Genomic DNA, 14,177 nt, shown 5'->3' on the forward strand with positions numbered 1-14,177 from the left:
CCATTTCTGTTAGTCTATACTTTGCCACATGGCTTGTGGCTTACCAGTGTCTTTACATGTTGCTTTTCATGGCGGCGGCTGGCGGTGTCTCTCCCCAGCCTTCTACTTCCCAGAATTCTCTTCTCTCTTGTCCTGCCTATACTTCCTGCCTGGCCACTGGCCAATCAGAACTTTATTTACACAGAGCGATATCCACAGCAGGGCTGACAAAATGCCTCAACATAAAAAGGTATTTGCTGCCAAGGCTTATGACCTGAGTTGAATCCCCAGAACCTACATAGTAGGAGAGAGCCAACTCCCTATAAGTTGTCCTCTGACCTCTGTATACATGCTGTGACACAGACATAAATAGATGTAAAAAACTTTTAGTGTTATTTTACTTTTGATGAAGTGAGATCTAGGTGCCAAGTGTGGGGTGGCAGAACAGGTGCTCTGGGGATGCGCCAGCCTGTGCTCTAGCTATAGTCCTAAAACTCATCTTTTCTCTGCTTTATTAATGAACCGCCTAGTCATCTTCTTTTTAATTTATTTATTATGTATACAGAAGAGGGCGCCAGTCTCATTACAGATGGTTGTGAGCCACCATGTGGGTGCTGGGAATTGAACTGAGGACCTCTGGAAGAGCAGCCAGTGCTCTTAACCTCTGAGCCATCTCTCCAGCCCTAGTCATCTTTTTAGACTCCTGTTTTCTAACCATAAAAATATATATCATGACTTGAACAATCAAGCAAATGATTTGTCTCTTCTTGATAAATACAACTATAAAACCTGGAGATAATACGAAGCACTGGAGAACTCTGGAGGCTAGCCGGAAGAATGTGATGGGGGTATGACAGACATGCAGACCAGACCAGCAGGAGGATGTCTCTCACAGTCTTAACACAATGCAAGCCTGCCTAGCAACAGAAGGTAGCCCAGGTGGTCTTGGCCTCCCATAGACTGGGTGGGACTTGTGCCAACAATGCTGGGCAAGCCAAGTAAACCTGGTAGATTGGAAGCTCTGCTAAGAAGTGACAACCAGGGTCGTCTTCCCCACCCCCACTCCACCCCACCCCCAGAAGAAGTCAGGATAGGAATGGCAGAGGGGCTGCCAAAAGAAATTCAAAAGCACCGACACTGGCCTGGAGCATAGGTTTTTGTTTTTTTTGTTGGTATTTTGAGACAGGGTTTCTCTGTGCAGCTTTGTGCCTTTCCGGCAGGTCTCAAACTCACAGAGATCCGCCTGCCTCTGCCTCCTGAGTGCTGGGATTAAAGGCATGCGCCACCACTGCCCAGCGGATCATAGTTTTTAAGCCATGGTAAATGCCTACCTTTCTGTGCAACACTGGCTGAGAACCTAGTAAATTCCCACTGAGAGAAATTAGAAATAGCCAGGTGTGCTAGCACATGCCTATGATCCCTTGCACATGGAAAATGAAGGAGGATTGGGAGTTCAAGACCATCCTGGCCTATGAAAAGCCTTATCTTTAAAAAAAAAAAAAAAAGACAAGGGAAGAAGAAATGCAAAATTAACTCAAAGCATAAAAAGGGAGGAAATTAAAAAGATAAGAACACATTTCAGTGAAATTGGAGAAAGTGAAGAAAATCGCTGAAGCAAAAAGCTTGTTCTGTGAAATAAAGACAATATAATTGATAAAATGCTTAACAAAATAACAAGAGTACAGGCATACATTCATAGTTGGACACAGTGCCACATGCTTACAATTCTTAGAATGTGGATCCTGAGACAAGACAGTTCCAGGTAGTATTGGCTACAGAGTGAGGCCCAGTCTCAAAGAACAAAATCAAATTTGTCTCTGTTGGAGGGTGAGGGGGATAAGATACTGCAAATCCTGCAACTGTCTAGATACATGAGATTTTAAGAACAACTTTGCATTTTTCAACTCTTGGTGATTTAGAAGAAGTAGAACAACTTTAAAACTCACAAACTGTGGCATTCAGCCTGAGTACTACTGAACCACATTAAAGACATTGTATTTGTAACTTACCTGTTCCTGAAAAAGAAATTCAAAAGCACCGACACTAATGTTAACCTCCGAGAGCAGGGAAAGAAAGAGTACTTCTCAGATGTTTCTGTAAGACTGTTATCACACTAATACCAAAACAAAGATGAAAAAGAGAACTACCAGCCTGTGTATTCTTATGAACATAGGCTCAAAAATCCTCTCCCAAATACTAACATATCAGGTCCGTTAATACATTTAAAAAGTATACTCAGTGCCCAAGGGAGCTCTATCCAGATAGGAAAAGTTGATTCAGTATGGAAAATTAATAAATGAAGTCTACCAAGTCCTGATAAGCTAAAGAAATACATGGTTTTGTTCTTATTTTGAGGCTGGGGTCTTGCACAAGCTATGAATGTGGTCCTCAATCCAGTAGCATACCCAGCCTTCATGATTGCTTTGTGAGAAAAGTTTTTTCAAAGACCAACAAAATTCACTGTCCATTTAGGGTAAAAACTTAAATATGAATAGAAGTGACCCAGTACCTTGGTGAAGGTACCTACAAAAACTTAAGGCTAATAGCTGGGCAGCAATGGCAAATGCCTTTGATTCCCAGCACTCGGGAGGCCGAGCCAAGGTGGATCTACCAAGTGAGATCCAGGACAGGCACCAATGCTACACAGAGAAACCCTGACTCGAAAAACAAACAAAAAACCAAACTTACAGCTAATATTGTGTGTGTGTGTGTGTGTGTGTGTGTGTGTGTGTGTGTGTGTGTTTGTGTGTTTGCGAGCGTGCATGTGCTAAAGGACTAAATGCTTGCCCTCTGAGATCAAGAGCCAGGCAATGATGTTCATCCAATTCTGTTCAGAATATCACTGAAACTTGTGACCACTGTGATGAGTCAAAGAAAATACTTACAGGAATTCAGTCTGTCCCTAATCAATGTTGTTTATATACAACTCTTTGAGCTGACAAAGTTTGGTAGTCTCAAGATACGAGATCAAGGCCAGGTGGTGCTGGTGCACGCCTTCAATCCCAGCACTCAGGAGGCAGAGCCAGGCGGATCTCTGTGAGTTCGAGGCCAGCCTGGTCAACAAAGTGAGTTCCAGGAAAGGCGCAAAACTACACAAAGAAACCCTGTCCAAAAAAAAAAAAAAATATGAGATCAGTACACACAAATTAATTGCAGGGCTCGGAATTCTAGTATAGTTAAGAATGCAGAAAATGAATCAACATGTTAGGAACAAAAAACGGTGCCTTAATCTGAGTTTGGTGACACACACCTGCAGAGGAAGGAGGAGCAAGAGTTTTGAAGTCAGCCTGAGCTACATTGCAAAGACTGTCTTCTCAGAAACACCAAAACCCTGCCTCAAAAATAAATAAAACTTAAAGAAAATCTCCCCATACATCTATATTACGCTAATCAAGACATGGTAGGGACAGACAAATGGAAATAAAGAATCCAGAAACATGCATACAAAACAGCTCCCCTGGTATTTACAAAGATAGATTCCTGGATAGAATGGAGCTGTCCTTTCTAAGAAAAAAAGATGCGGTGGTTAGTATTGATTGTCAACCTGTCAGGACCTAGAGTCACTTAGGAGACAATGTTCTGGACATGTCCACCAAGAGTTAGCTGGATTAGGTTAATTGGTGTGGGAAGACCTACCCTAACTTCCAGACAAACTAATGGAGCTAAGCAGTAGCATCCATCACTCTGCTTCCTGGCTGTAGGGGTAGTGAGACCATCTGCCTCAAGCTCCTGTCCCAGTGAGTTACCTCCAGGATGCTAGACTGCGCTACTCCCCCAGTGGTACATCAGAACAGTCAGTGGGCCTTCCCTGGCCATGTGTTCATTTTGACTTGCATCTTCGGTATTTCTACACACCATATCCAAAACCTGCTTTAAAAACTTATTTATATATTGCCATCTTTAATGATAAAAGCAATTTATCTTGCAACAAAGACTTTGAAGTCCTTAGTTGTGTGACTGATGGCAAAAGTGAACAGTTGATCATTTATTTAAAACTTCCTGTAAACTTTCTCATTGTAATTAAGACGTTTTTGTATTTTCATGTTTGGAATCATCAATACTGATTGAGTCTTATAGTTCATTGGCAGCCTTTCTTTCTTGATACTATGTAAGTAATGGTACATCTGATTAATAGGTTTTCTCCGCTGACACGGTAAGCCAGATCAAGCCCAATTGAAAAAGTATAGCAACAGGTTTATTTGAGCAAAGCAACTTTTGGGTGGGTTCTCTAGTCCCAGAGATTGAGGCTGGAGAGCCACACTCTTGAACTAAAGCAGAGAGATTATATAAACTGTGGATACAGGGTGATGATATGTCCACCACAGGCTGGGTTTGTGCCCAAGTATGGTCAAAATCTGAATGCTTTAGGTGGGACTTGGGATGCTGGTGGCAACATGGTGGAAGTTGCAGTAGTTGCCAAGAATTCAGAACAGGGCTTTTTGGTGCCTTTTCTTTGTTAGGAGATTCTGAGAGGGCAAAGTTTGGAGAGAGAGAGAGAGAGAGAGAGAGAGAGGGAGGGAGGGAGGGAGGGAGGGAGGGAGGGAGGGAGGGAGGGAGGGAGAGAGAGAGAGAGAGAGAGAGAGAGAGAGAGAGAAGTGAGGTTTTCCAGATGAAGCAGGAGTCAGTGGAGGAGGTTCCAACTGAACATTGATATTTAGAGGCAGATTATGATGTTTAAAACAGTGTGTGTGGCCAAGAGGTGGTGGCGGTGGCGCACACCTTTAATCCCAGCACTCTGGAGGCAGAGGCAGGTGGATTTTTGTGAGTTCGAGGCCAGCCTGGTCTACAGAGCAAGATCCAGGAAAGGCGCAAAGCTACACAGAGAAACCCTGTCTCGAAAAACAAAACAAAACAAAACAACAACAACAAAAAAAAAACCAGTGTGTGTATGGGGGGAGGGTTACTGTGGATGAACTAAGTACCACTGAGCTATATCCCTAACTGGTTTTGGTTTTAATTTTATTTTAAGACAGCCTTAGTTGCCCAGGCTGGCCCTGGACTAACATTCCCTCTGCCTCGGCCTTCAGAATAGCTGGATTAAAGCATATGCTACCACACCTCACTTTTTTTGTTTTTGTTGTTTCTATCTTGAGTATTTTACCTGTCCTGGTTTTAATGGACTTCTGGGAGAGAAGTTTTGTGTTTCATTTATTCCTTTTTTTCTTTAGAGGGATTGCTAATAATTTGAGGATCTGATGGTAAATCCAGTATTATGTTGTTCATGTACTCAGACTTGAAAACCTTATTCTTATCTCTTTTTGTTTTCCTTTGTTTTTCAAGTGTCAATATACAGTATCTGGTTTTATGACAAGAATGACTGTCACCGTATAGCAAAACTCATGGCTGAGTAAGTATATATATCCCATAGATTAATGAGAGAGGACACTGCTCCAGTCCCAACTTCTCTTCAGTACTAACATCTCCTAGTTAACTCATGCCTCTTCATTTCCTTTTTATTGCCAAAAGTTTGACAAAGGCAGATTTTTTTTCTAAAAATTTCCTATGATCCTACTAATCCAGTGTATTTACAAATGTCTGTTCCCTTTTAATCTGTGTTGTGTATACATTAAATTGATGTGTGTGATTGTTACCTATAAATATAAGAACATTTGTTTAATGATTTAATGTCAACAGCATTTTTTCAGGATATTAAATTTTCCTTTGTAGCATTTATCCATTGTATCCAGTCTACAGACAGTTCACTTTAACAGATGCTTAGCTGAGGTTACAGCTGCCAAGATGCCTGGCAGAGAATGTGAGGTGCATCAGGACACATAGGCTGACCACCATATACAGTAACTATGCCAATTTCTACTATAATGAGTGGTACTGTGTTCAGTAGCTCGATACAGATTACATATCCTTTAGATGAACTTGGTTCATCTGAGCACAGGCTAGGTTTAGCAAGTCCTAGTGTACAGTTTGTTTTCCAAAAGATATTTAAAACTCACAATCTTGAAATCTGGAAAATGATTTCCACTGAATTAATGATCTAAAGGATGACTTCTTGTCCTTGTGCTAGCCTGTAGAAGCCACCTCTTGAGTGACCATAGTGCAAGGCTGCCCATCTGAATTCTGGGAGCCCAAGACACTATAGTGCAAGACAGGGCCTGGGACAACAGCGTTAGAGCAGGATGTGCAGTGGGTGGTATCTTCTGGCACAGGTTGGCTGCTGCTTTAGAATTTGCTCAAATCTGTGGTGAGCCCTTATTCCTACCAAATCCAGAATCTGTTACTCCCTTCATAGTGTGTATCTGTGTATTTGGGGGAAAATACTCTTGATTAATTTAACTATAAGTTTGAATTAATCATCTTGAAATTATAATAGTTAACCCAGTAACCTCAATTCTAGGTATGCTTACATGTCTTTAGAAGGTACACATACAAAAGTCAGGTTATAACCCAGGACTTCTGGTGTGTCCTAATTGAACGTGTATCCACTCACTGTTCTGTCAGCTGCTCTGGCTGTGAGCTTGCAGGACAGACTTGTTGTGTTTACTGCTAGTTGCACCTTGGAGGGCTTTGCTGCCTATAAACTGACAGTCTTACTAGAGAAAGTGGTGGCTTTCTTAAGCACACTTCCTTTTAAAACATTTTATCTGTGGAGTTACACTACTTTTCAACAATGGCATCCATTTAGTTTATAGAGAGAAAGGTTTATTCTGCTCATACTTGTAGGTATGGTATAGATAGAGGAAGTGAGGAGCATGGGCTAACATGGGAAAAGGACCTTGCTGTATTGTAATAATGGAATGCATCATCACATGAGAACACAAACATGCTATCGCTGAGCTCCTGGGGCTCTGCCTGCCTCATGACCTCAGCCAAGGCATTTATTTGATCACAAAAGTGGCAGATGTATTTAAACTTTGGAATATATTAATACATTGATATTTTCTCCTGCCAAATTATAGTCTTTAGTTCCAAACGAGAGAATCTGTCTGAGCCCTAACAACTACTGAAGGAAAATTATCTTGAAGTTTCTTCAGAGGGCCTTGGCAGCACTCCACATACTAAACCTCAGTGGTAACTGGAGCTGAAGACTGAAGGCCAGTCTGAAAAGACTGTACTGAGCCCGGAAATAGATATGGAAATAGAAATGGGAATCAGAGGAAGTTACTAAAAGTGATTACAGGTGTCTGTAATCCCAGGGCTGAGGTAAAAGGATTGTGAGTTCAAGATCAGCCTGAGTGACATAGCACATTCCAGCTACGTAAGAAGTGGGGGAGACCCTGTGTCCCGAAAAGGGTGCCCAGTTGATAGTGACTTCTTGAGGGTTTGGCCTGTTTATATTTGAAGAGAATGCCTCACAAACATTGCCACTAACTCTGGGATAAATGCCTCTGGTCACCAAAGATGGAAGAAAAGGGAGTCGGGAGAAAAATGGCCTTTCACCGCTGTCTGTCTGCTTGCATATGCCTCTGTTCTCTGTCAGTCAGTGTCATCCCACTGACTAATGCTGAAACTTCCAAATCTTGTGCTTTTGGGGGGGTTGGTTTTGGAGCTTTCGTTGTTGTTGTTTGGTTTGTTTGTTTTTTTTTCCCCCCCAAGATAGAGTTTCTCTATAGTTTTGGTGCCTGTTCTGGAACTCACTCTGTTCTGTAGACCAGGCTAGCCTCGAGCTCACAGAGAACTTCTTGCCTCTGCTTCCCGAGTGCTGAGATTAAAGTTTTATGCCACCACCGCCTGGCTCATCTTGTGCATTTAAACAATGAAGTTCCTTGATAAATGTTCTAGACAGGCACTGGGTTTAGTCTCCAGCACCACAATAAATAAAGTGTGTCCGTCAGTCCACATTCTTATAACCTCTTTGATAGATAGCCACAATAGAATAAAAATTCTTCAACTTAAAGCCGAGAGGCCATGTGGGAAATTTGAGTGACTGCCTAAACCTTTATCTATTTAGATCTAAAATTCGGATGCTCTCTTTGGTCAGTGACCAAAATGGCTGAGCAAACTTTGTAGAGCTCATGAAAGTATGTTTCGCTCTTGATCTATCTTAGGTGCATGTTTTTGGACTTTGAGAAGGGAGAGAGACAAGGGTGCCTTACTTTTCAGTGGTTGTAAAGAGACATCGTGATAAAGGCAATACAGCAGACAAATGTGTACTGGGGCTTCCGGTTTCTGAGGCTGGCTCCCTGACCATCATGTCAGGAGCATGACAGGCATGACACCGGAGCAACAGCACCTTTGGCAGGGGTGGGGGTGGGGTGGTTGGTTTGTTTTGGATTGGGTTTTTGTTTTTGTTATTTTGCTTTGTTTTGACGCAGGGTCTCTGTGCTTGCTAGTTTTATGTCAACTTGATAACAAGCTAGAGTCATCAGAGAGGAAGGAGCTTCAATTGAGGAAATGTCTGAGTAAGATCAGGCTGTATGCAAGCCTGTAGGGCATTTTCTTAATTACTGATTGATCCCTGGGTTGGTGGTCCTGGGTTGGTTTGTCCCTTCTGTGGGGGGGAGGGGGCATTTTTGGAGTTTGGTTTTGTTTTTTTGTTGTTTTTGTTTTTCAAAATGGGATTTCTCTATATAGTTCTGGCTGTCCTGGAACTTGCTCCATAGACCAGGCTGTCCTTGAACTCACAGAGATCCACCTGCCTCTGCCTCCGCCTCCCAAGTGCTGGGATTAAAGGCGTGCAGAGCCACCTCCATGACCTCTTCATCAGTTCCTACCTTCAGTTTCCTGCCCTGATTGAGTTCCTGCCCTGACTTCTTTCAGTAACAAACAGTGATATGGAGGTGTAAGCCAAATCAACCCTTTCCTCCCAGTTTCCTTTAGTCATGGTGTTTTATCACAGCAATAGGAACCCTAAGATAGTCTCTCTACACAGCCCTGGCTGTCCTGGTACTCAGTATGTAGCCCAGGCTGGCCTCAAACTCACAGAGATCCACCTGCCTCTGCCTCCTAGATGAGTTCTCGGTTCAAACGTGCACCACTATGCTCACCTGAGAGTTTACATTTTATCCATAAGCACAAGACAGAGCACAAGCTGAGAATGGCCTTTGAAACCTCAGAATCCACACCCCAATGCCATACCTCCAAGGAGGCTGGACCTCTTAATACTTCTGCCTTAGTTAGGGTTTCTCTTGCTGTGAAGACACACCATGAACATGGCAACTTTTTTTTTTTAAAGGATTTATTTATTTATTATGTATGCAGTGTTCTGCTTGCATGTATGCTTACAGGCCAGAAGAGGGCACCAGATCTCATTACAGTGCTCTTAACCTCTGAGCCATCTCTCCAGCCCCGGCAACTCTTTTTTACTTTAAGGTTTATGTATGTGCGTGCTCTATCTGCATGTATATCTTTATGCCAGAAGAGGACATCAGATTCCTTTATAGATGGTTGTGAGTTACATGTGGTTGCTGGGAATTAAACTCAAGACCTCTGGAAGAGCAGCCAGTGCTCTTAACCTCTGAGCCATCTCTCCAGCCAAACATGGCAACTCTTATAAAAGAAGGAAAACATTTAATTGGGGCTGGCTTATAGTCCATTATTGTCATGGTGGGAAACACAGTGGCATGCAGGCAGATGCAGTGCTGGAGAGGTAGCTGAGAGTTCTACATCTTGACCAGCAGGCAGCAGGAAGAGAGAGTGACACTGGACGTGGCATGGGCTTCTGAAACCCCAAAGCCCACTTCCAGTGACACTACCTCCAACAAGGCCACACCTTCCCAAAGTTTCACCAACTGGAGACCATTCAAATACATGAGCCTATGGGAGTCATTCTCACTCAGGCTGCCACAGAGAGCATTGTCCATTAAGTGTGACCTAGAAGATACCTTCAGGCCAGCCTTCTTTCATGTGAGTTTCTTCCTTACTACCCCACATTGCTGGTTCAATTCCCAGCAACCACATGGAGGCTCACAACCATCTGTAATGAGATCTGGTGCCCTCTTCTGGCTTGTAAGCATACATGCAAGCAGAACACTGTATACATAATAAATAAATAAATCCTTTAAAAAAAAAAAAAAAGAGTTGCCATGTTCATGGTGTGTCTTCACAGCAAGAGAACCTAACTAAGGCAGCAGCTTTTGTTTTTAGCAGTAGTTAGCTTCCTGAGATGGTCTGCTCTGTGGGTAAACAGTGAGGATTATTAGAGGATATTGTTTTTGAACCAGAATCACAGATCCAGTCCAAGTCAGGGAAGGGTTGACCACCAGCTTGGCCAAGCTAGGAGGCAAGTAAGGAAGTAGGTAGAAAAGCCTATGTGCTGGAGTCCTTTCTTGTGGTGGGCTCAGGCTGGTGTGGCCTTTAGCTAAGTATTAAATACACTACTGGTGTTGATCGGATTCTCATATCACTGCCCAGTCTTCTTTTAGTCTTCCCATGAAGCCTGTGTTTCTGCAGTTCTTGTTGTGGTAGTAATTGCCTTCTTAAAGGCTAAGATTCCAGAAGGAAGAACTGCATTACTCTAAAGCAGCAGAAGTCAGGGGATGTTGCTCTATGGTGGAACACTTGCCTAGAACTTTATAGTCAAATGGGATTTGAGAACGTCTACAAGTTCACCTTTCCTATAGAACCACAGGACATCTTAGCATGCTAAAAACCAGAGCAGGCATCAGGATGTAACACTTGGTATCTAAGCACGAGGACCTGAGGTGTAATCCCCAGCACTGGTGGTGGAGACAGGCAAATCCAGGAGCTCACTGACCAGTTAGCCTAGAGGCAACAGGAGCTCCCCAGTTTAGGGAGAGACTCTCTAAGGGCCTCTGCATGAGCATGTGTTCGCATGCACAGTGACACATACCTATAATCCAGCACTGGTGAGTCAGAAGCAAAAACAGAAATTTAATTAATGAATTAGAACAGGAGCCAGAGAGATGGCCCAGTAATGGGGAGTGCTGGCTGTTCTTCCAAAAGACCCAAGTTTGAGTCCCAGCACCCATATGGCAGTTCACAAGTTCTAAGTGATCCAGCAACCTCTTCTGGCCTCAGTGGGTACCAGGCACACAATGTAGTGCATAGACCTGCATGCAGACAAAACACTCTTACACGTATGATAATTTCATATATAAATTCAGAGTGGCAACTGAGTGTGATGGTATATGCCTATAATAACAACACTCAGTACGCTTAAGCAGAAGTCTACAAAGCTCAGCTACAAAGGAAGCCTATCTCAAAAAAACAAAAGCTCATGATGATTCTGAAATCTTGGTGTGTGTGCACATGTGTTTGTGTGTGTGGAGGCCAGAGGACAAGTTTGAGTGTCATTCTTTGGGTCTTATCCTTAATTTTATTTCATTTTTTTTTTTTTATTCTCTTATTTTGAGATAGGTCTCACTAGCCTGGAACCCACCACATAAGCTAAGCTGGCTGGCCAGTGAGTCCTATAGAAACCACCTGTCTCTGATTCCCTAATGCAGGATTACAAATATGAACCATCACATTATCTTGTGTGTTTGTGTCTGTGAGTGTGCATGTATGTGTGTGCACATGCAGATAGAAGCCAGAGACTGATGTCAGGTGTCTCTGTCACCCTCACCTTTCTGGGACAGGTTCTCTCCCTGAACCTGGAGCTCACTGACTCATATAGATTGGCTGGCCAGTGATCCCAGGATCTCCACTTCCCTACAATTAGATTCCAAATGCACTCTGCTGCTCCTGGCTTTTTATATGGGTGCTGGAGAGCCAGATCCTAATGTTTTCACAGCAAGCATTTTATCGTTTTAGGCAGCTCCCACATTTTGTTTTGCTTTGTTTTGTTTTGTAAATTCTGGAACTCTAACTCAGATCCTTGTCCTTGCAAAGCATGTATTTGCATAGCAACTGAGCTATCTCTCCGGAGGTCTTGGCTCTATCTTTTTAAAAAGTGGTATTGTCTAACCTTATGTCAGTGAACATCATTGCCATGCACACACACACACACACACACACACACACACACTAATTAGTTTGGGGCAGGCTGTCTTAACCGACACTGAGTGACCAGCCTTAGGGCTGACTGCTCATGTTCCTTCTGTTAGGCATGTCCTTTCAAAATAAGCCTTTTGCTGCTGAACTGTTTGACTCCCTGTCATCATTGTCTGTGAGTTCTCAGTCAACAAAACTGCCAAATGAGACTTGCACCCATAAAATCTCATGGCAGGAAGGCCTAGTCATTGCAGTATATGACTAAAATCTAAATGCATTGATTAATGAGTTGCATTATTAAAATCTATACATTTTACATAAACCTAACATTTTATTGAAATTATTCAATTGCTTCAAACCTTTTTTTCCCTGTGGTGAAGGATACAAGGAGGAACCAAGGGTGTTATTTAAAATGTAAGCCTGTAAAAAGCTAAAGATTCCAACCCTGTGTGGCATTCTTGAAACTTTTGCCTTGTAGAATTTAAAGTGAAGAATTAAATAATGTCAATAAAAATACAGTACATACCCATAACTACCCTAAGTTTGGTTACCAGTTTAGTGCAGATCCTTTTGTCTGGGTATAGAGAATTCCAACACCTGTTTTCAAGACTAGTCTTCAGTATGCTGTTCAATTTTCCATGTCTTAGTAATGTCCATTTACCACTTAGTTTTGAGTTACTTGTAGGAGAAAAGGATGCTTGAATGGGTTTCTTAATGTACCATCTCCAGAAAGGGATTCCGTTTGTCTTTCTCAAGGTAAGGGACTGTTCACTGTTATGACTGAGATGGTGACATGGTTAAGTCATATGTTTTCTGGAATTAGGTGACCAAGGCCTGTTGTCTATTGCAAGGACAGTGTCATGTGACACTCTACTGGCGTCCAGTTGTGTGGCGTGGCCTTTCTGAACCCTGTTCTACTCCTCTAGTGTGGTTGAAGAGGAGACCCGGCGATCCCAGCAGGCTGCGCAAGACAAGCAGAGTCCCAGCCAGGCCAATGGCTGCAGCCACCAGAGGCCCATCGACATCCTGGAGATGCTTAGCAGAGCCAAGGATGAGTATGAGAGGGTAAGGCTCTCTGGGTGCTGCCCAGGACACACCAAAGGAGAGGAAGAGAGGTCTCCTGGAGGTTTAGTTTAGAACAGAACAAAGTCTACAATTTCAGGCCTGCCAGACTTAGGAAGATCTGCTTCCCTCAGAGTACGGGGTTAGGGAGGAGAGCTTAACAGTCATTTTCTGTCCTATAATCATTGTAGAATTACTATGGGAGAAAAGGGTCATGGAGAGCAGAAGCTGGTGCTCAGCAGGCATCTAGGGAAAGTGTCATGGTGTCTCTTCACCCCTGCAGTCCTGTTCAGTGCTAGATGGCCTTAAGGACATATGTGGGTTTTGAAAATAGTTGGTAATTTGTGCCCCATGATAGTAAATGGCACATTTGTATTCCATAATTGAGCCCATCATTACCCAAATGTGACACTTTTCTGAAATTCAGTGTTTTCTATCTCTAGTTTGTTTGGAGTATTTATATCTTGATTGTTTTTGTTTTGATGTAATCCTGACAGTAGAGCTTCTTAGTAAACCAGGCTGACCTTGAACTCACAGGGATCCATATACCTTGGCTTTGGAGTGCTAGGATTAAAGGCATGTGTTATCACACCTGGCTATCTACTCAGTTTTACATTGTATTCTTTTGGTTTTGGTTTTTTGAGATAGGGTTTCTTTGTGTAGCCCAGGCTATCCTGGAACTTTGTAGACCAGGCTGGCCTCTAACTCAGAGATCTGCCTGCCTCTGCCTCCCATGTGCTGGGATTAAAGGTGTGTGCCACCATGCTATAAATCCTGACTTTAAAAAATATCAAATAAAAATAAAATTTGAAGTTTGGGGTTTTTTTTGTTGTTGTTGTTGTTATTGTTTGGTTTGGTCTAAAGGCTAACTTATTTTCCATAGATCCTTTCTCATAGTGATACCTTGTGCTCTTCTCCCTTCCTCTGCATTCACATGGGTGCTGACCATCACTACCCTGAGTGGTGACTGGATCAACACACTCAGCAGACAAACTGTTGAGGAAGACAGGAGCTGAGGCAGGGCTTTGGCTTGCTTCTGGCTGAGGAGCAGAGACCACAAAAGGAAAGAAGGTTGCTTTTCTCTTTGAGCACTTTTCCTAGTGCTGAGCGTGCTACCTACCACTGCGCTCAACCCCTAGACTCCAGAAACACTATTGTCAAGTGGGCAGTCTGAAAATCTGATATGATTTCTGTTTTCAATTACTGCGAAAGCAAATCATACAGCGAGCATCTTCTGTTGTAAAAGAACATGCTGGAATACATAAGATGTTATCCAAGGTTAGATT

At 42.8% G+C, this 14,177-nt stretch overlaps 1 protein-coding gene across 2 annotated transcripts in view; it reads left to right on the plus strand.

The window, feature by feature from the left end:
- Dcp1a (decapping mRNA 1A) overlaps positions 1 to 14,177 on the plus strand; it is a 57,265-nt gene that overhangs the window by 23,570 nt on the left and 19,518 nt on the right. For both annotated transcript variants that reach the window (XM_036199000.1, XM_036198999.1), the window contains exons 4-5: positions 5,260 to 5,326; positions 12,756 to 12,894. In XM_036199000.1, the coding sequence (XP_036054893.1) occupies positions 5,260 to 5,326; positions 12,756 to 12,894 (206 nt within the window). The remainder of the gene's footprint in view (positions 1 to 5,259; positions 5,327 to 12,755; positions 12,895 to 14,177) is intronic.

The sequence above is a fragment of the Onychomys torridus genome, chromosome 9, assembly GCF_903995425.1.
Source record: "Onychomys torridus chromosome 9, mOncTor1.1, whole genome shotgun sequence".
Classification (NCBI taxonomy): domain Eukaryota; kingdom Metazoa; phylum Chordata; class Mammalia; order Rodentia; family Cricetidae; genus Onychomys; species Onychomys torridus.